The 21,520-nt window shown below is 49.1% G+C and overlaps 1 protein-coding gene across 4 annotated transcripts in view; it reads left to right on the top strand.

The window, feature by feature from the left end:
* The first annotated feature begins 16,383 nt into the window (after window positions 1-16,383).
* STXBP1 (syntaxin binding protein 1) overlaps window positions 16,384-21,520 on the top strand; it is a 49,046-nt gene continuing 43,909 nt past the window's right edge. For 2 of the 4 annotated variants that reach the window (XM_081151447.1, XM_081151446.1), the window contains exon 1: window positions 16,409-16,619. In XM_081151447.1, the coding sequence (XP_081007573.1) occupies window positions 16,583-16,619 (37 nt within the window). In that variant the 5' untranslated portion in view covers window positions 16,409-16,582. Of the gene's footprint in view, window positions 16,620-21,520 lie in introns of all 4 variants that reach the window. The other 2 variants (XM_081151448.1, XM_081151445.1) reach the window with 2 other exon arrangements.

The raw sequence follows: 21,520 nt of genomic DNA, 5'->3' as shown, positions 1-21,520 counted from the left end.
TCCCACCAAAGGACAGACGGAAAACTGACACAGGCTACTTGCTCCCAAGTAGCCACCAGCAGAGCCGGGCAGAACCGAGCTGGCTGAGTCTCTCAATAAGGAGCCTTCCGCCTCCCCCACTACGTGAGGACCGTTGGCTGCGAAGGAATGTGGGCCTGCTTCATAGGAATAAAAACCCCGAGGAAAGGCCTTTCTGGTGCCTTTTCTCTACACGTGCTGACTCCTTTCCCCAGGTATTTCCTGCTCTGCAAAAGGTTAATTCCTTTTACCTGAAGTAATCTTCCTTTTTCCCCCTGTAAGGTATCATCCTGCAACTATTTTGTTGTTGTTAATTTTCACCTGAGGACATTTTTCCATTGATTTTAGATAGAGTGGGAGAGAGGGAGAGGGAGAGAAACATCGATGCGAGAGACACGTGTCAGGAGTTGGTTGCCTCCCGCACACACCCCAACCGAAGCCGGGGATCAAACCTGCAACCCCGGTACGTGCCTTTGACCAGGAATCGAACCCGCAACCCTTCAGTGTGAGGGGCCAATGCTCTAACCACTGAGCTCCACCGGCCAGGGCTCAGTGCTAAATCCTTCCTCTCCTCCTGCGGGAAAAGCCCCTGGCTGCCCTTGAGGCGAGCAGGAGTGGAGTCTGGATGTGGTTTAACCTTCCCGTGGCCAAGGACTGGCTCTGACAGGCTCTCACCATCCTGGCCTCAGTTTCCAAAAAGTGGAGCTAGTGAGCCCTTCATCCTAGCTGCAGGGAGGCCATGAGCTCAGCCTCGTACAGCACTTGGCCCAGGGCCTGGTGGGCTCATCAAATGGTAGCTGACCTAATGATGACTGTCAGCATTTAGTGACGAAGACATGCGGGTCTACAAAGGATTCTAACTCTGATGATCAGGGAGGACAGTGGCTGGTGGCCGGAGCCATGATAAAGGTCTGAGCCAAGGGCCCCAGGAGCCCTGAGCTGGGCGGGTGTGGCAGGAGGCAGGAGGGCTTCCTGGGGGAGGAGGTGCTGTTTGAGCTGGGCCACAGGAATGGGGCAGATTTGCTGTAAAGAAGCCACACATCCCTGAGCCATAGAAATTCCAGGGGGTGGGAGTGCTCCCGGTGAGAAAGAAGGATCCCTTGGGACCCAGATGAGGCTGGAAGTGTAGATCTGGGAAACAGAGCCAGGCGCACAGTTTCTTCCTTCCCTTGTCTTTGATTTGTTGAAGCCTAGTTTACATACGTCAAAGGCACAATTCTCAATGAGCTATTAAAACACGTTTTTGCAGCTTTATTGAAATAGAATTAGCACAGAGCAGGCTGCACATATTTAAAGTGTAAAATGTTATGATTTTTGGCAAATGAATACACCTGTAAACCATCAACACAATAAAGATAAGAAACCAGCACCCCCCCCCCCACACACACACCCCACCCCCCCCGCAAAAGTGTCACCTGGTCCTTGATAATTTCTCTCTCCCTCTTCCACCAGACACGCATTCCAGGCAGCATTTGATCAGATTTTCGTCACTGTAGATTAGTTTGCATTTTCTAGAATTTTATACAAATGAATCATACAGTATCACTCTTTTTGTTTGGTTTTTAAAAAAAACTCAGCGTCCTTATTTTGGCACGGGTCCGAGCTGCCGTGAGTATTAATAGCCCACTCCTCTTTATTGCCGGCTTGTGCTACACCGTATGGGTGTCCCACGATTTCTCTATCCATCCGCCTGTTGACGGCCATTTGAGTTGTCTCCGGTGTTAGGCTGCTACAAATAAAGATGCTGTGAGCATTTGTACATAGCTTGATGAATTCTGATCTGTATGTGTAACCGTCACCCAGATCAAGACATGAAATATTTCCAGTATCCCAGACTATGCTCTTATGCCGGGCCATGCTCCCCCAAAGGCCGCCACTATTTTGACTGTCATAGCGTAAATCAATTTTGTTTGTACTAGAACTTGATATAAATGAAATTAAACAACAATAGATCTTCTTTTGTGTGGCATCTTTCGCTCACCGCGTCTCCAAGAGTAGCCTATGTCGCTGCCTGTATCGGCAGACTGTCCCTTTCATTGCTGTGTAGTGTCCCACTGTAGGATATGCCACGGAGTATTTCTCCTGTTGCTCCCAGGTTCAGGCCATTAGGGAAAAGGCTGCACTGCGAACATTCGTCCCAAGTCTTTCTGCAACATTTTCATTCTTCCCAGTGCCCAGGGCAGAGCTAGGAGTGGAATTTCCCGTTCATAGGGGAAGTGTGGCTTCTGACTTCAAACTGTCGAACATTTTTTCAAAATGCTTGTGTCATTTTACACTCCCACCAGCAATGCCCGAGAGTTCCAGTAGGTCCGCATTCTTGCCACGCTTGTTTTCACGGAGCCTTTCGTTTCAGTCTTTCTGGGACGAGCAGTGGTATTTTATGTGGTTTGGTTTTGCATTCCTCTCATGACTAATGGTCATCGCGTTCAGCATTCTTTCATGTTAATTGCACTTTATTTTTCCTTTAAACTTTGTGTCGTTACAAAAGTAAAACACGTATAAGGTAAGACCTTCAACTGCAGAAGTACATAAAGTACTGAATCTCTACACCTGTGATAAGTAGCTGAGGAGACTGAGACCCAGAGAGGTGAAGACAGTTGCCATGGTCACACTGCTCTTAAGTGGCAGCACTTAAATCCAGGTCTCTGACTCCGAAACCCCAGGTGAATTAACTGAGATGCTATCCTCTTGCAACCTCAGATTCACTCACTCATTCATTCGTTTTTCCATTGGTTCAACAAATATTCTCGGAGCCCATGCCAGGCCCTGCCCTGCCTTTCAGAGCCACAGATGAGCTGAGGAGTCAGACTGGGGGTTGACTAATACCATTTAGGGAGAAAGGGCTATGCTGGGAGAAGTAGGGGGCAAACCTGACGCACAGGCTGGGTGAGGAAAGGGTCCTGAAGGATCAGTCCCTGGGGGGTGTGAAGATGCCCAGAGGAAAGGCGGTCAGGCTGCAGAGGGTGAGAGGGCGCACTCCGGGAGCCGTCTCTTCCCTGAGGCTGGACTGGGGCCCAAGGGAGGCCGGTGAGGTGGCCGGTGCTGGCAGCGAGACTTGTGTCCATCTTAAGGAGCCTGGCTCCATCCTGAGCATAAAGAGGAACCGTGGAAGGGCTGGAGTCACGATTTTCAGATTCCAAGGTTTAAGGATTTAACTTCCTTCCCTCCCCATCCTACAAGATTCCTCTGCAAAGAGCACAGTGCCCGCGGGTGGCTCAGAGGCCACTCAGGCTGGAGGCTGCCCAGCTGCCCTCAGGGACAGGTCTCTCCCTGCAGGATTCAGGCTGCCTGGTCCACCAGGACGGAACCTGTTGCCCCCTGGTGGTGACCAAAGGGAATCGGACTCCTGCTGCGCTTGAGGACATGAGCACAGGGCTAGGGTCCCCCGTCCCACTCCTCCCCCAGGCCTCCCATCTCAGTCACCAGCGCTGCCACCCACCCAGTTGTACAGCCTCGAGCCCCCGGTTCTCTCGTTTTACTCCACCTCTGCCACTTCCCACCCTGTGGCTGCTCCGGGCTCACCCTCCCGCCCTCTCTCCCCCAGCCTTTGTCACAGGCTCCCAGCTGGTTTCTCGGCTGTCGCCTGGACCACTGCTCTAGTCTCTACACAGAAGCTAGGGCAATCTTATTACCATTATCTATTTAAGTTATATACAGTAAATTGCACAAATCTTAAGTGCACGGCTTGACACATTTTTGTGTATGTAATCACCCTGGAGCACCCACCCGATCAAGATACGGAGCATTCCAGCCCCAGGAACCCACCTGGTTCCGCTGCCCCCGAAGCCAACCAGCGTTCTCATTTCTAGCACAGAGGTCGGCCCACTGTCAAGCTGCCCAGGAATGACGGTGCCACGCAGTGGGCAGTCCTCAGTGCCCGGCTGGCTACGTCACGCTTTTGAGATTTCCCCGTGGCGTAGCGCGTCCTGCCACGCTGCCCCTTACTGCGGGGCAGGTTCCGCGTGCGAGTGAGCTGCCGTCCGTTTCCCACTCCTACTGCTGGGGGACCTCTGGCTTGCTTCCAGTCTGGGGCTATTAAGAATCCACTGCCGCGTACCTTCTGGTACAAGCCTTCCAGTCGACACAACTCATTCCCATTGGGCACAGGCCCAGAGTGGAACCGCTGGGTCCCGGGGAGCAGAGCGCTGGCTCCAGGAGGTTCCTCCGCACAGCTTTCCAAAGTGCTTGCACCACCTCACAGTCCACAGTCAGGTACAGGGGAGACTGATCTTCTAAACTTTTTAAAATATATATGTTTTTATTGATTTCAGAGAGAGGAAGGAGAGGGAGAGATAGAGGTAGGAACATCAGTGATGAGAGAGTCACTGATCGGCTGCCTCCTGCCCGCCCCCCACTGGGGACTGAGCCTGAAACCTGGGCCTGCGCCCTGACTGGGAATCGAACCTTGACCTCCAGGTCCATGGGTCAACGCTCAACCACTGAGCCACGCCTGTCGGGCTCTTTTAAACTTTTTATTTGGAAATAACTTCCAACTTACAGAAAAGATGCAAGAATAAAAATAGTACAAAGAGCATATTTGTATACCCTTAAACTATTATTTTATATTATGGGAATCTATCTATATTTGTATCGATCTATCTAGATACACACACTTGTACACACATACACATAGCGTGGGATTTTATATACACACATATAACATCACACCTTATATGTCTATGTGTATCATTTCCTCTGAATCACATGAGTGCAGACTTTGTAGATCCTGCTTCTTTACCCCTAAACACTCCAGTGTGCATTCCCCAAGCATGGGGAGACTCTCCTACACACCACAGTACAGTTGCAACTTAGGTGGAGTTCATATCGACTCTGTACTCCTGTTCACTCCACCACTCACATCCTACTCTGCTAACTGGCCCCATAACGCGGGCCAGCGCTCCTCCTCCAGCACAGGGCCTTCATCCAAGGCCGGGTATTGCGCTCAGCTGTCATGTCTCTGCAGGCTCCTGGGGGGGGGGGGCAACATTTCCACAGCCCTTCTTTGCTTTTCTGATTTTGGCAGTCATTCTCACCTGGGAGCAATACTTGTCCTTCCAGGGGACACCTGACAATTTCTAGACTCCCTGTGGGCTGTCACGGGGAGCATACTACTGCCATCTGGTGGGCAGAGGCCAGGGATGCGGCTAAGCCCCCTACACGGCACAGACCAGGCCCCACAACGGAATCATTTGGCCCCAATGTCAATAGTGCCAAGGCTGAGAAACCACAGACTAGAGTGATCTTCTAAAATCGTGACTCACATCCCACCACCTTCCTGCTCAAATCCCTCCAATGGCTTTCCATTGTTCTCAGGATAAAACCCGAGCTCCTTATCATGGCCTACTCAGCCCCACAAGACCTGGCCCTAGACCGCATCACCTCCCTCTCTCCCTCTTCCTCCTTCACTATTTTTCAGCCGCAACAATCTGTCTGCTCCATAAATGTGCCCATCTTCCTCCGACCCCAGGGCCTTTGCACTCCCTGTTCCCTCTGTCTTGAACACTTTTTATCCAGATACCCACTTGGTAGATCCCTTAGCATTCAAGTCACATTTCAAATGCCCCCTTGTCAGAGAGGCTCCCTGGCAGCCCAGATTTTCTACCCTGTTACCTTGCTTTAGTGTTTTTATAACACTTTTTGTTATCTGAATTTATCTTGTTTGTTTAATTACATGTTTATTGCTTGTCTTCCTCACCAGACTGAGGTAGCATCTTCAACCTCTGACCTGATCATCAAAGCCCTCAAAGAACCGCCGCGAGACAGAAAGAAGCAAAATAACATTAAGCACAGTGGAAATATCACCTTTGGTGAGATTGTCAACATTGTCCAATAGATGTGCCTCCGATCTTTATCTAGAGAACTCTCTGGAACCATGCCCAGTCTGCGGCTGCAGTGTTGATGGCCGCCCCCCCATGACATCATAGGTGACATCAGCAGTGGTGCAGGGGAATGCCCTGCTAGTTAAGAACCACAAAGGAGACTATTTCAATTACAGATCACTTGACAACCAAAAAAGAAAACAAACAAAAAATGGGCGTTGAGTCAGGCAGACCTCAGATGGAATCACTGCTCTGCCACTTACCAGCTGTGGAACTTGGAGTAAATGACTTCACATCTCTGAGCCTCAGTGTCTTCATTTGGACATAAAAATAAACATGGTTCTTCTATCGCAAGGGTGTTTAATGCTTGTAGAATATTGCTGGGCACACGTTAAGAGTTTGCTAATTATTATTGGGCTCAGACATAGACGAGGCAGCAAGTGCGGGCGGGAACTGGAACAGAGCCCACCCGAACTCTTTTTCCCATAATCCCACGTGCAATCCTTCTTCTCTCGGCCATTCAAAGCTCTTGTAACACTGGATGGCATTTTCTGGATGCCCCCTTACTTGACAACTGCCTGAGGGCAGAGACACCCCTTATCTCCTTAATGAGCTTCTGGCATAGAGGAGATGAAGAAAGAAAAGAAGGAAGGAAGAGAGGGAGGGAGGGAGGGGGAGGGAGGGAGGGAGGGAGGGGGGGAGGGTCTTGCCTTCGGTCTTACAGAAGAAGCAAGGTCCCCTGATGAGATGCCAGTGCTGGGTTGGGGGAGGATGTGAGGATGGGGGTGAAGATCTGGTTTTAGGAGTATAAGGTGATGGGAATTGAAGGCAATGAGGTTGGGGGTGGGGTGCAAAAAACCTTAGTAATCAAGATAAATAATTATTTGATAGACTATTTTTTAAAAATTAAAATTAGTGCCAAAAATTTCATGATGAACAAAATATCAAAATTTTAAGCAAAACCAGGATTCATCACAGTACTGTGCCATTCGGGGCGAAGCCTGGGGCGGAAGGGGAAAATCGGGGTACCACTGCCCTAGTCCTGGCCCTGAGGGTCCTGCTGTTCCTCCTGCCTACAGGCAGGGGGCGGGATCAGCCTAGCTTTGGGAAATTGTCTCCGCTTGGCCTTTGCTTTCCAAATCTGTGGAATTACAAGTAGATGCTGACCTGGCTGGATGGGCATTCTGTGATCTTGGATAAGTCCTTTCTCCTCTCTGGGCCTCAGTTTTCCCATCTGTAAATGGCTAGGAGCTCACATTTCTTTTCTAGCTCAAACATCACAGCCCCTGAATTCTCATTCACTCACTCTCCATGCCACACCATTTGGAATGTAATGGTTTTCAGTTTAAGCCCCAATAGCTTGTTCTCTTACACCATCATCTGGTTGATTAAACTCAATTACAAGAAGCCTGTGAGTTTCTGAAGGGCAGGAGCTCCACTGTACAAACCTGTAGCCTTCCTGATGTGCATAGCATGGCACAGTCGCTCACTCAATGCTTGAATATATTTTCTGGTCAAAAAAGCATTCATGCTTTTTCTTCTTTAATTTGTTTATGTAATGAATTAAGTTGACTGTGTTCTTAGAGATGAAATTTTTTATTCTTGGAAGTGAGGGAGGGGACCCAAAAGTGAAAAAGTTCTATGGTTTTTCTTTTAAAAAATAATTTAAAAAAATATATGTAATGTTAGTAAAATAGATCATGAACTTTCTATATTTTCCTATAATCTAGAAGAGTTTATATAACAGGAATAATCTGACCTTTAAAGACTAGATAAAACTCAGCTGTAAAACTATCTAGGCCTGGTGCCTTTTTTCACCTCCAACTTTTTATTAAAAATTTCAAATCTACAGAGAAATTGAACACTCTTCAGCTAGATTCACCAATTGTTAACATTTTGTCACATTTGTTCATGCTCTCTCTCTCACACACACACACTCTACTTTGTACTGTGTCAACTTATCTGGTACCAAGTTTCCTGGAGTCCACTTCCCTGTGTGGTTCCAAGTTACGTTGGCCACAAAATAAATTTGCTCAAGATCTGGAAGGCCCCAGGCTGTCCTGTAGCTGGCACATGGTTGTCACTGAGCTACTAACTTGCTTTATTATTGGTTTGGGGCACTTTGTGTTAGACTGCTCCATTCCAGGCTTTGGAGTCTTTGTAATGCAGTCTCTAATTCTCTTTCTAATGTCTTCCATGGTTCTCAGCCCGCTAAAATTTTCTACTTCTAGGGTCAATTTTGATAGTTTATATGTTACTAGAATATCATCTATTTCCCTTTCTTATTCCAATTTATTGCCATAATAGTTTTTAATAGTTATTTAAATAACATTCACATCTGTGTTTACATTGCCTTTCTCATTCCTTTTTTTTTTTTTTTTAATATTTTATTGATTTCAGAGTGTGGAAAGGAGAGGGAGAGAGATAGAAACATCAGTGATCAGAGTCATTGATCAGCTGCCTCCTGCACGCCCCCTGCTGGGGATGGAGCCTGCAAGCAGGGCCTGTGCCCTGACCGGGATTCGAACCTCGATCTCCTGGATCCTAGGTCGATGCTCCACCGCTAAGCTATGCTGGCCGGGCGCCATTCTCGTTCTTAATCTTCATCATCATCATCCCCATCATCATCACTCTGCAGAGGAGGGGTGGTCACCTGGCTATGCAGGGTGGGGAGGGGCTCCAGTGGCCTGACTGCTCCTTTTCTTTAACAATCCTCTGTTTTCAGCCCTACCTTTGGAAGTACCTTCATTACTTCTCTGTGCTTTTTTATTTTTTGTTTTATTATTATTATTTTTTAATTTTTAAAATATATCTTTATTGATTTCAGAGAGAGGAAAGGAGAGGGAGAGAGAGAGATAGAAACATCAATGATGAGAGAGTCATTGATCGAGCCCGCAACCCGGCATGTGCCCTGACCGGGAATCGAACCTCGATTGCCTGGATCCCAGGTTGACACTCAACAGCTGAGCCACACCCGGCCAGGCATCTGTGCTTTTTTAAATGTTTAAAAAGAGGGTGAGATTCCCCTGCTTCAAAAACTTCCCTTGATCCTGATCCCCTACAGTCCTTTTGAGTTTGAGAACCTGGCCTAGGATTTTGAAAACAAAGCCTTTTTGATAATGTATTCCAACCTCAAACACAAAAAAAACCTGTTAGCTCACTCTTGGGGATAACGGTTACCAAATAAGCACTCGGCCCAGCTGCTCTTTGTACAGGGGGAGGCGCAGCGGGGGTGGCTGCGATGGCGACTATTACTTTCCCTTTCTCTTCCAGTGAGTCCACAGCAGCACAAGAGGCAGGACACCTACTGCAATCCTCATAGCTGTATCGACAGCCTCCTGTCATGTCTTTTTGGACCATATTAATAGCTAACATTCATTGGGCCCTCACTAGATTCCCAGTATTAAAGACACTTACAAATACCACCTTGTTGAATTCTTTAGAAACTGCTCCTAAAATAATGCAGCAGAATCTCAAGGCCTAGCAGCCAAGAGGAGAGGGCGAAGGTGAACATGGAAAAATGCAACTTGTGCTGCTGCCTAGGAGTAGAAGGGAGGGAGGTGCAAGCCCCAGACTGTCAGAGAAGAGGCTCAACCCTGCTGGTGCTGCTCAGCGGCTGAGCGGTGACCCATGAGCCAGGAGGTTAAGGTTCGATTCCCGGTCAGGGCGCGCGCCAGTGTTGCGGGCTCGGTTCCCAGTAGGGGGCGAGCAGGAGGCAGCCCATCAATGACTCTCGCCATTGATGTTTCTCTCTTTCCCTCTCCCTTACCCTCTGAAAAAAAAAAAAAAAAAAAAAAAATTTAAAAACAGAAAAGAAAAAAAAAGCCCAGACTCTGGACCCAGGGCCCTCCAACAGGCCCTGGGTTTATGGGGGACCCCAGCCGGTGGAGTCAACTGCACCCAGCTACTTGTCTCACCCCGGCCTACCCGCTGCCGATTCTGCATGTTCCTCTCTCACTCTCAGTCCCTCCAGGCTGCTCCCCGCCTCTGTGATTTGATCCCAGCTTCTCCCTGCTCCTCTCTGCATCCGTTTTCCCATTTGCGTGGCTTCCGGCGCAGTGGCCAACCCCTCACCTGACCTGTGCGTGAATCACGGGACTCTCCCCAGCCCGGCAGCTGGCCCGCACCCGGCTCTGCAGAGGCCGCGGGCCGCGCATGCGCAGCAGCCGGCGCGCGGGGCGGGGCGATGGACCGGCCCCGAGCATCCCCCGGACGCGGCTCCGTCCCCTCCTCAGGCTGCGCGGGCGCCAGGGGCGCACCGGCTGCGGCCCGGACCCCGAGGGACCCGGCCCTCGGTGCTGATGCGCCCCCAGCAAGCTGTTCACGCAGCCACACCGCTCCTTAGGCAGGGCGCTGGCCCTTCTGCCCTGAGCATCAGGCGGTCAGAGCTGAGCCCCGGGCCTGCCCCTGCAGCCCTGTGACCTTGGGCAAGTGACTCGACCTCTCTGCGCGCCAGGAAAATGGAGTAATAATAGCACGAACCTGGGGGAGGCCACAGTGAGCATTCAATGAAAATTCACCAGCGCCCTTTGCGAGGTGTCTGGCGTGTATCAAACATATATGCAAATAAAGGATCCAGAGCAAAGGGGCCCGTGTGATGACTGAGGCAGGCTTTTACCCCACCGTGCAGGTGATCCCGCTTGCTCCTCAGAGCCACCCTGTGAGAGAGGCCCTGAAGCTGCATTGTCTGTTTCAGACATGGAGAGACCAAGGTTCAGAGGTGCCAGAGATCTCCAGTCAGGTCTTGGATTCCACATCCAGGGAGATTCCAATCCTCCGCCGCAGAGTCAGGGTTCTAGGGTGAGCTCACAGTCTATCACCCCCTTGGCTCTTTCAAAAATCCTACTCAAAATAAATCCGTCCTAATTATTGCCATTCCTAGTGCACATCTCAGGTACACATCTGCAGGAAAGGATTTTGAAAGGTGGTATGCAGGCAGGCTAAATAGCCATCTCAGATGCATGAATAAAGGAAAATTAAATTTATTAAAAGGAGATGGGATATCCAAAGGGAAGGGCTACACAGCTCTAAGCCAAAGGGTATTGGGTCCTTGTGGCAGCAAAAATATACCTGGGACAGTGAGACAAGAAAGAGCATAGAAGCCGCAACAGGAGAGCCTGGGCTGGGCTGCTGTGGCTCACTGAGGAGCCGGAGAGAGAGGAAAGGACAGGTTCGGGGGGCCTTGGAGGCAGGTTCAGGGGGTAAGCCCAGGACTAGCTGCTGAGGCCCATTGCTCCCCTGGTTGCAAGTCTCCTGGGGTCCCCTCAGAGGGATGGAGATAGCACTGGCTGCTCCCTAGTGGGGAGCTGGGGCCAGGTCCTTTGTCCTGAGCGTATTTATCACTTTCTTTAAGGCTGGAATCTGAGGGGAGGTCTCAGGGGAGTGTCTTAATAGAATATTCATCAGCTTTCCAGGTGTGGCTCTTTCAGGCGCCTGGTTTCCACTGATTGGTTAGTGCCAGGGAAGGGGGTCATGAGTCAATGTAGGTGGTCCTGAGTCAGTCACTAGTCTGGATTCACTGCTTATTTGGGCCTGGAGCTGAAATACAACTGAGGCCTAGATGTTATCTTTAGGGAGGAATGCTCAGGGGGTCTAAACCACATGACCAGTGATTTGCTAGGGGAAGACATATTACCCTGGGGAAAAAGTTCTTGTTTTCCCAGTTTCACCCTTTGCTAGGCATCTGGGCTTCCTGCTCTGGTGAGTCTCTGTACCCTAGTTTCTGTACCTAGCCTACCCAACAGATTTCTTTTTTGTCTTTCCTTCTGTGGAAAATAAGCAGCTGCTATATTTTATTTGCTGTGACCTTGGAGGAGGCCTCACACAGATTCCAGGCCACCCAATAGTCCTGGAGCCCTGCAATGAGGTCTACCCCTGGGAGCTCTCCTTTCCACCCTGCCCCTTAGACCCTCTCCCCTCTAGTCACACTGGCCCCTTTTCTGTTCCTGGAAAAGCCAAACTCCATTTCTGGCTCTTGGTGTTCATGCCCTCCATATATCTGCCTAGGATACTCTCCCAGTTCCCTCTTGCTACCTTTTACTTATCTCAGGAAGCCTGGCCTGATTGTAACTCCTCCCCCACCCCAGGTCAAGGGCTCTGTCCTTCACTCTCACAGCCCCTTGTCCTTCTGCTTCAACACTAATTAGAACAGCAACTCAGTGCTGCATGTGACTTCTTGATTCCTGTCTGTCTGCCCAGCTAGAATCCTGGCTCTTTGAGGGCCGTCTCTGCTGACTTGTGCCAGCTGTCTCGATATAAAATAAGCATTCAGAATTCAGATGCTAGAATTGGATCTTTCACTTGTCACTTACTAGCAAAGTACTTATCTTCTCTGGACTTTAATTTTCTCATCTGTAAAATATTATTATAGCTCTTAATATTATTAAGAAAAAGACCTAGCTCACAGAGCTGTTTCATAAACTTAATGAGTACTTATTAATTTTACAACTACTAGCTCTCCCATGCTTTTTTATTTTTAATGGGCCCTATTTTTTTTTTCTTGAGGCCAGAGGCGAGACCTGTCCCATGTTTCAAAAGTAGTCACCCCCATTAACAAAGGAATTCCAGCAAAAATTGACCTGGGACCACTTAGATAAATGCGGACTTCAGGAAGGAAATACTAAAACCAAGAGTAGCCCCACAGCATATTCTTATCAGATACAGGACTTAAAAATTTTTAGACTTCGAATGCCCAAAGACTAGGATCTGAGTTGGCCTTGTTCACAGCTATAGCTTCAATGCCCAGGTTAGTGGCTTACATACAGTAGTAAGATAACAATAAATATTTGTTAATGAATGATACACAGCCTGAGAGCAAGTCTAGCGCTCAGTTCTCTGAGCCTCAGGTTTTTCCATCTGAAAATGGAGATGAAAAACAATGCCCAGCCCTGCCAGTGTGGCTCAGTGGTTGAGTGTCAACCTATGAACCAGGAGGTCACGGTTAGATTCCTGGTCAGTGCACATGCCTGGGTTGCAGGCTCGATCCCCAGTGGGGGTCATGCAGGAGGCAGCTGATCAATGACTCTCTCATCATTGATGTTGTTTCTATCTTGCTCCCTCTCCTTTCCTTTCCCTCTGAAATCAATTTAAAAAAATAGAAGAAAAACTTTAAAAAAAAAACACAAAACAATGCCTGAAAAACTAATAACCAGAGATTTCCAAGAGTGGAAGCTACATTGACACTCTCCCAGGACCAAACTGGAATTACAACTAAAATAGAGAAAAACCATCCTGAATAATCAAATGTAACTGAAGACGAGCTGGAGGGGACCCTCATAACCAAGGACATAAAGTGGAGACGGCATAGAGACTGGTAGGAAGTACAGAGGCAAGAGGACTGGCCAGGCTCCCACAGGCAGCAGCTGAAGGTCCAGAGGGATATCTCAGCTGTGGGGGGTTCCCACTGAGAAATCTGGGGCCAAACCCCAGGCTGGGCTCCCCAGCCCAGAGCACCAGAACTGAGAAAGGTGCCCACATAACATCTGGCTGTGAAAAGCAGTGGGGTTTCTGTCTGCCAAGGAGAGACGACTGGAAATATAGGCATCCTCCTAAAGGGCCAATGCGCAATGTTTCATGTGTAGGTACTCACCTTGGGCTCCAGTGGAGGGAAGACAGAGTGGACTGGAGCTGTGTGAGGAGAATCCAGGAGGGCTGGCTGGGGGAATAGAGCTCAAAGGGCACCCATCTGGACCCTGGTGCTGAGTCGTTCCCCCATTGAGCAGAGGACATCTTCCTCAGGCAGACATTTACCTTCCAAGCAGCTTTTGCCTTGGGGGCGAAGCAATTGCTCCATCCTGCTGGGAAACCTCTCACCCTACCCTGTGGCGTTTCTATAGGCTGAGGCTCATTAAGAGACTAATAACAATTAGCCACCATACCCCGTGGTGGAGTTTCTATAGCCTGAGGCTCAACAGGCTATAGAAACTCCACAGGGTGTGGTGGATAATTGAGTTTTTACCTGATTTGTTTCTGGACCCAGAGCTTGGAAAAGCAGACCTTGGTACACATCTTGGTCCCGTCCAAACACACCCAGCCTCAGTAGAGGGAACCAGAAGCTGTGGAGTGCAGAAAAGTTCAACAGGGTATTCAAGGCCAGTCAAAAACAGTGTCTGACATTGGCCCACACCAGAGACCATCCAAAAGACTGGGAGCCCTAGCAGATCTACCTAATACATAGAAACAAATCCAAACAGGCAGCTAAAATGGGGAGACAAAAACCAAGCCCCAAATGAAAGAACAAAAGAATTCTACAAAAGAAGAGCTAAATGAAATGGAAATAAGCAATCTATCAGATATAGAGTTCAGAATACTGATCATAAGGATGCTCAACAGCATAAGAAAAGAAATGGAAACTATGAAGGAAATAAAAAATGACATAGTAGAAATTTAAAAAAACATTCGAAGGAATAAACAGCATATTAGTGGAAGCTGAGGATTGGATCAGTGAATTAGAAGACAGGGTAGAAAAAACAATTCAATCAGAGAACCAAAAAGAAAAAACAATGAAAAAACAGGAGGACAGTTTAAGGGAGCTGTGGGACAACATGAAACATAACAATATTTGCATCATAGGAGTACCAGAAGAGGTAGGATAGGTAAGCGAGGGTTAGAAAACCTGTTTAAAGAAATAATGGCAGAAAACTTCCCTAATCTGGTCAAGGAAAAAGTCGCACAAGTTCAGGAGGCACAAAGTCCCAAGCAAGAAGAACCCAAAGAGGCCCAGACACATCATAATTACAATGCTAAAAAGTCAAGACCAAGAGAGCATCTTAAAGGCAGCAAGTGAAAAGCAATCTGTTATCTACAAAGGAGCTCCCATAAGGCTCTCATCAGAAACTCTATAGGCAGAAGGGAATGGCGTAAAGTATTCAAGGTAATGCAAAGCAAGAATCTGAATCCAAGAATACTCTATCTGCACAGTTACCATTCAAAATAGATGGTGATATAAAGAGCTTTCCAGACCCCCCCCCCCACAAAAAAAGGCTAAAGGAATTTATCACCATGAAACCAGCATTGCAAGAAATGTTAAAGGGACTGCTGTAATAAGAAGGTGAAGTAGAGAGAATGAGAAACATAGGCATAAAGAAATAAAATGGCAATAGATAAATACCTATCGATAATAACCTTAAATATAAATGGGTTAAATGTTCCAATCAAAGACATAGGGTAGTTGAATGGATAAAAAAATCAAGACCCAAATATGCGCCGTCTATAAGAGACTCACTTCAGAACAAAAGACTCACACAGGCTGGAAAAAAACAACAGCAACAAAACTTCTAGAGGACTTTAAAGGAGAGATTGACAGCAATACAGTCATAGTAGGGGACTTTAACAACCCACTGACTTTACTGGATAGATCTTCCACACAAAAAATCAACAAGGAAACAGTGACTCTAAATGACACGCTAGATCAGATGGATGTAATTGACATTTATAGAACATTCCACTCCAAAACTGCAGAACAGGCATTCCCCTCAAGTGCACATGGGACATTCTCAAAAATAGACCACATGTTAGGACACAAAACAAGTCTCTACAGCTCAAGAAGATTGAAATTATATCAAGCATTTTCTCGGACATTAACACCATGGAACACTATACAGCTGTAAAAAAAGAAGGATCCCTTACCCTATGAAACAGCATGGTGGGACCTGCAGAGTATCATGCTATGTGAGATAAGCCAGTTAGAGAAAGACAAATATCACATGATCTTACTCATACGTGGAATCTAATGAGCAAAATAAACTGATGAACAAAATAGATTCAGAGGCAACAGATCTGACGAATTTCAGAGGGAAGGGAGGGATGAGAGGGTGGGGGGAAGATTAACATAAGGATTTATATGCATATATGCATAATCTGTGGATACAGACAATAGTGTGGTGAAGGCCTGGGGGGAGGGGTACAGGGGGGAGGGCATCAATGAGGGGGAGGGGGGACATTTGTAATGCTTTCAACAATAAAGATAAATTAAAAATAAAACAACTAACAGCCACGGACAATAAATAAGCAACAAGGCAACACACACACACAATGCCCAGTTATCGTGAGAATTTCATGAGATGACGCTTGTCAGGGGCTTAGTGAATGGTGGATTTATGAATAGATACCCGGAGAGACAGAGATGGTGTCAGTAAACCAGCCGCAGGTTGTGTTTGAGGCTGGGAGCGGGTACTACTAAGAGATCTAGCCTCCGAGTTCCTTTTATGGGCAGGGGAAGACTGAAATGCCACCGCGAGAGGAAAGACAGGACCATAGGTGGATTTCAGGACGATGGAGAGTGTCAGTAGCCTGCGCGGAGACCCAGGCGCCCCAGGCAGCCGAGGGGACCTTAGGACCTGGCGCGCCGGGAGCGCGCGGCTGCCGGGGGCGCGCGGCGCGTGATGTGCGGGGGCGGGCGCGGCTCTCCCTCCGGCCGGAGGCCGCCGGGCCCCGCTGCATCTCGGCGGGCGGGGCCGAGCCCTCGGGCCGCAGTGCGATTGGCGGAGGCGCGCGGTGACGTCACGGCTGGCGAGAGGCCCCGCCCCCGCCCGGCCCCGCCCCCGCCCCCGCGCGCTCACGCCTGCGGGTCGGCAGCCTCGTTCTGGCCGGTGCGGCGCCCCCGCGCGGAGTCCGCGCGTCAGTCGGTCCCCGGAGCGGCTGAGGAGCGGCGGGCTGCAGCCGGCGGTGCGCGCCGATCGGGGGAGGCGGCGGTGTGCGCGGGCGTCGCGCGAGGAGGCTCGGAGCCCGAAGACTCGCGCAGCACGATGGCCCCCATCGGCCTCAAAGCCGTGGTCGGAGAGAGTAAGTGCCGCGGGGTCTCCTCCGCAGGCGGGGCCGCGGCTGCCGGGAGGAGCGCGCGCCGTACCTGCCCACTGCGCCCGGGCCCCGGTGGCAGCGCGCCCCGCCCGGCCGGGGCTCGGGGCCGGGAAGGCTCCGTTATTCCGGCGCCGCCCTCCGAGGGAAGTCCCGCGGCCTCCCGCAGCCCGCGTCCGCTCCCCTCCTTCCCCCGCTCCCCGGTCCCCATCCCGAATTCCACACCCTTCCCCCCCACCCCACCCCTCCCCTCTCCCTTCTCCCGTCCCTCCCCTTCAGCCGCATCCCTCTCTGGCCTCCACCCCCTTCACCCCTTCGCCCCATCTCTCCCGCTTCACCCCCATTTCTGTCCTCTTCACGCCATTCCGCCTGCACTCCATTCCTTTTCCCTCCCCTTCACCCCTGCACCCCATCCCTCCCGGCTCACCTCGCCTTTACCCTCTGCTGTTCATTACCCTCCCCTCCTGCACCTCATCACCCTCCCCTGCGTCCCATTCCTCCCTCCATCACCTTCCCCCCATTTCCCTACTCCCCTTCCTTGCTCTCTTTATTCCCGAAGCCCCCTGGTCCCACTCGTTTTTCTCTCTCCAGTCCCTCCCTCCTTCCCACCCTCCTTCGTGAATCGTGACGAGCGAAATCCCGGCCATCGTCCCCTCCCCCTCCTCCCTCTCCCCTCCCCTCCCCCTCCCCCCTCCCCCCTCCCGCCCGGGGAGCCGGAGCGCGCGCCCCGGCTGCAGACCCACCTGGGAGCTCCGCGCGCCCAGCCCGGGCCGCTCCCGGCCGCTGGGCAGAAGCCAGTTTCCCGGAGGCTTGGCTCTGCCGGGCTGAGGCCGCCCCTCTCCCCCGCGGGGTCCCGGTTTCCAGGGCGGGATCACTGCAGGGTCCCGAACCCCTCGGAGCCACCCGGTGACGGGAGGAGCGGAGCGCGCGACGGGAGGAGTGGCCCTGCCCTGCCCGCGCCGCAGTCCGCAGCCTCCCTGTTTGCGCGACTGGCCCGGGCCCGGCGGCACGTTCCGGGAGGAAATGGTTGTTGATGGGCCTGGACGACGGGCCCCACGTCAGTGGATTTTAAAAAATGGATGGTGGGGAGGCCGGCTGCCGCGGGGGACCGCGGGCGCTGCCGACGTTTGCAAAACGGAGCCCTCGGGGCCAAGATCGGGGACGTGCAGACGAGCAGCCTCTTCAATATTTTGGCTGTTTCTCTGAACAAAAAATGTGTAAGGATTGCCGTGGCTTTTGCTACCTCTTTTGGAATTAAGAGAAACTGAAAACGGCTTTTCTCTGGAGGAGAGGACAAGAAAGGAAATAGAATAAAAATGGTGGAAATTAGCTTCCTCTCCAATGATTCTCCCTACAGCACCAATTCTCCCCTCTCCTTTGGCGACCCAAGGTTTTGGGCTGTGTAGCGTTCCTTTTGAGCATCCTTACTCTTGTTTTGTTCGTTTTCTCCCATTCTTTTTGTGATGTATAGGAAATATCGCCGCTACATCAGAAGAACATTGTTAAAACTGAACCCTGAATGAGGTATTTTTTTTTAAGTGCCCACCACAACACCCGCCTTCCCCATGCAGTGAAGGTTCTGAATCACATACAGTGAGCCTTCTGTTTTCTAAGGAGAATCAAGGTGCTCAGGGCTGAAAGCACCCATAGGACCCCGTCATGTAAACATCCTCATTTTAACCGGGGGACGGGAGGGATGGAGGCCCAGAGCAGTTAAATGACTTGCCAAAATCAGTGGTAATTAATTTTCAAAACCTGGTGTCCAGTTCCTTGCAACATAGTAACAAAAGTAACTTCTTTCATTATTCTACATGTACCGTTTACTTCCAACGCCCTTTATAAAGTGTTACGGAATTCAGGATACGGAACGGGAAGAATGGGAATGTTATTACATTCTTTCAAATGTTTTCAAAACAAAATCCATAAGTGTTCTAGAAACCAGGCTTTTGCATCCTTGCCACTTGCCTGGGCCTTGTCCATGCAGATGGCTCCGTAGTCCTTCCCCCCCCTCATTTTTTTAGATGCCCGCAAAGACGTAAAAATAAATCAGTGTGTAACATGGCCAGAATTTCTTTTCTGAAATAAAGCAAATCCACTTTTTATGAAAATAAAACCAAACCAGTTTTACATGTAATTGCGGAATGTGTATACCTAACTCAGTTGTTAAAGGAATAACTTTCCCCTATACGAATGACATCCTTTAACAATCGAGTTACGTATACATTTCGGAAGGAAATATTATTGCAACCCTTTGTCAACAACGCAGGTTAATTCTGGCTCCTAAATTTGGACGGGGTTTCTAGCTTCGCCTTTTTCCTCTAAAAATAAAAGTGAAGTAAAGGTTTTATTAAACCAAAATGCGCCAGTTTAAATGTCACCTTCAAGCCTGGTCCTCCCAATCTAAATTAACAACTCATTGTCTCGGTTTATCACGTTTCCCCATTGATTTTCTTCATAGCACTTAAAATTACCTGAAATGGTCCCGTTCAGTGTTTTTTTCTTTGTTTGTATACGTTTGATTGTTTCATCCACTGGCATGTTGCTTCCAGCAGAGCAGGGCCTCCATCTGACATGTTCCCGGCTGTATCCTGTGCCAAGACAGGTGGCCGCCCATAGTGGCAGTCAATGAATACTGACTGGCAGGAAGGAAGGAAACGGTGGAGAGCAAAGTCAGGGTGGCTTTGGTTTCTTGTCACATGTTTGTGAGTTGAGTGTCAGAACGGCAGTAGGTACAGGCCCAACCAAAGCAGAGGAGACGGGTCAACTTCAGTTCATTCAACAAATGTCTGTTCAGAGCCTGTTAGGAATTATAGGGGAATGAAGAGCCACTAAAACATGGGACACTCTCATACTGGGTGAATTCTGAGATGCCTTCCCTGCCCCAGGTTTTCCTGCACTTCCCAGCACACGTAGGGTATACGCAGTGTACTGTGCTGCTTTGGGTCGGTCTTGCCCGACTGGACCGGGAGTTCTCAGGGGAGAGTAGGACCTTGTCTTATTCTTATGTCTGTCTGTAGTGTTGTGAGCTAGTGCTCGCTACTCAGCAAATTCTGAATGAATGACTTAATCTTATGTGTAGCGGTTGAGAGAATGGGCTCTGGAAACAAGACTACCTGGGGTAAAATTCTGATCCGCCACCTATTAGCTGTGTGACTTTTGCAAATAATGGAACCTTTTTGTGCCTCAATTTCTTCATCTACAAAATGGGTAATAATAGCACCTACATCGAGGGGTTCTATAGTATTAAATGATGTGGTGCAGGTATAGCATTTAGCATAGTTCTTGGCATACAATAAATTCAGTAAATATTATCACTATGAAAAGATCCACAAAGAGGGTCAGTAAAAGTGTTAGAGGATTTTGAGAAGAGGCAGACTAGCTCTCTCCTGTGGGGCCAGAATTTGAGGGGAGAAAGCAGGGTCTCAGATAAGAGGTGCAGATGTGCTGGGAAATGGAGGAATGGACCTGAAGAACATATGGGCGGTTTGTAATCTCACCCAATTTCTGTTCCCAGTCCTACTAATTTATTTACACCCCCCCCCCAATACATGTTGTTTTCTGTTCTCTACAAAGAGACTGTAAGAGAGAGGACAATTTCACCTTTTGTGGCATTTTAAAATCTATTTTATGTTAATGTTTCGGTTATGTAAATCCATGTTGTATAATGCAGTTTATTCCTGCTCCCTGAAGTTTGCCGGGTGTTACAGAGAGGCGCGGATTACAAAACCACTGTCTGCTCTCCTTGTATCCTCGCTGTCGGCAATTTCCCCTCGTGTTCGCCTGTCAGAATCCCATTCTTTTGGAAAAGAATGTAGTTTCCGTTTGTACATCAAATACATACCTCTTCCAGACGGGGCCGTGACTCATAGGATGTGGCACAAGTTGAGAGGACACCTCGGTAGAAACAGTCTTCATTCATTTCTTATACTTCTTTTTTTTTAAGAAACAGCAAGTATATTTTGAACTATATTAAGAACATGTTGCATTTTTCCCATTTTTAAAATTAAGGTATACTTTACACACAGTAAAATTCACCCCTTTCACTGAACAGTTCTTCACATTTCAGCCATTACAGTCAGTCTCATAACCACCCCCGTAATCAAAATACAGAACGGTGTCATCACACCCTCAGAATTCCCTTTGTTCCCCTTTCTGGCGAACCCCTCCTCCCACCCCCAGCCCCAGCCCCTGGCAAACACTGAGCTGTTTACTGTCCCTATAGTTTTGCCTTTTCCAGAGTGTCATACCAAGAGAACCACATAGCATGTAGCTTTTTACATAGGACCTCTTCAACCAGGCATAGTGCATGTGAGAGTCACCCGTGTTGCCCGTATCTGTCGTTGGTCCCCTCGTTGCTGACTGCTGTTCGTGAGTGCACCACAGTTTGCTTCTCCGTTCCCCAGCTGAAGGACTTTTGCATTATTTGCACTTTGGAGCAATTGCAAATGCTTCTTTCATGTTTCCGTGAGCACTTGCACGGGTTTTGGTGTGAACATATCACTTGGCTATGTAAATACCTAGGAGTGAGATGAATGGCTCGTAGGACAAGTGTTTGACTTTATAAGAAATTGTCAAATTGTTTCCCAAAGTGGGTATGCCATTTTATATCCCTACCAGCATCGTTGTTACTACAGTTGACCCTGAATAATGCAGGGCCCACCCCAAGTAGTTGAAATGTGCATAGAATTTTTAAAGATTTTTAATTGACTTTTAGAGAGAGGAAGGGAGAGAAAGAGGGAGAAACATCAACCTGAGAGCAAAATATCGAAACATCAATTGGCTGTCTCCTGCACCCCCCCCAACCAGGGATCAAGCAGCGACCCCCCCCCCCCCCCCCCGCCACGTGTCCTGACCGGCAATCAAACTGGCAACCTTTCAGTACATGGGAT

Source organism: Miniopterus schreibersii, assembly GCF_964146895.1.
Source record: "Miniopterus schreibersii genome assembly, chromosome: 11".
NCBI classification, from domain to species: domain Eukaryota; kingdom Metazoa; phylum Chordata; class Mammalia; order Chiroptera; family Miniopteridae; genus Miniopterus; species Miniopterus schreibersii.
This window is presented reverse-complemented; position numbering and strand designations above follow the sequence as displayed.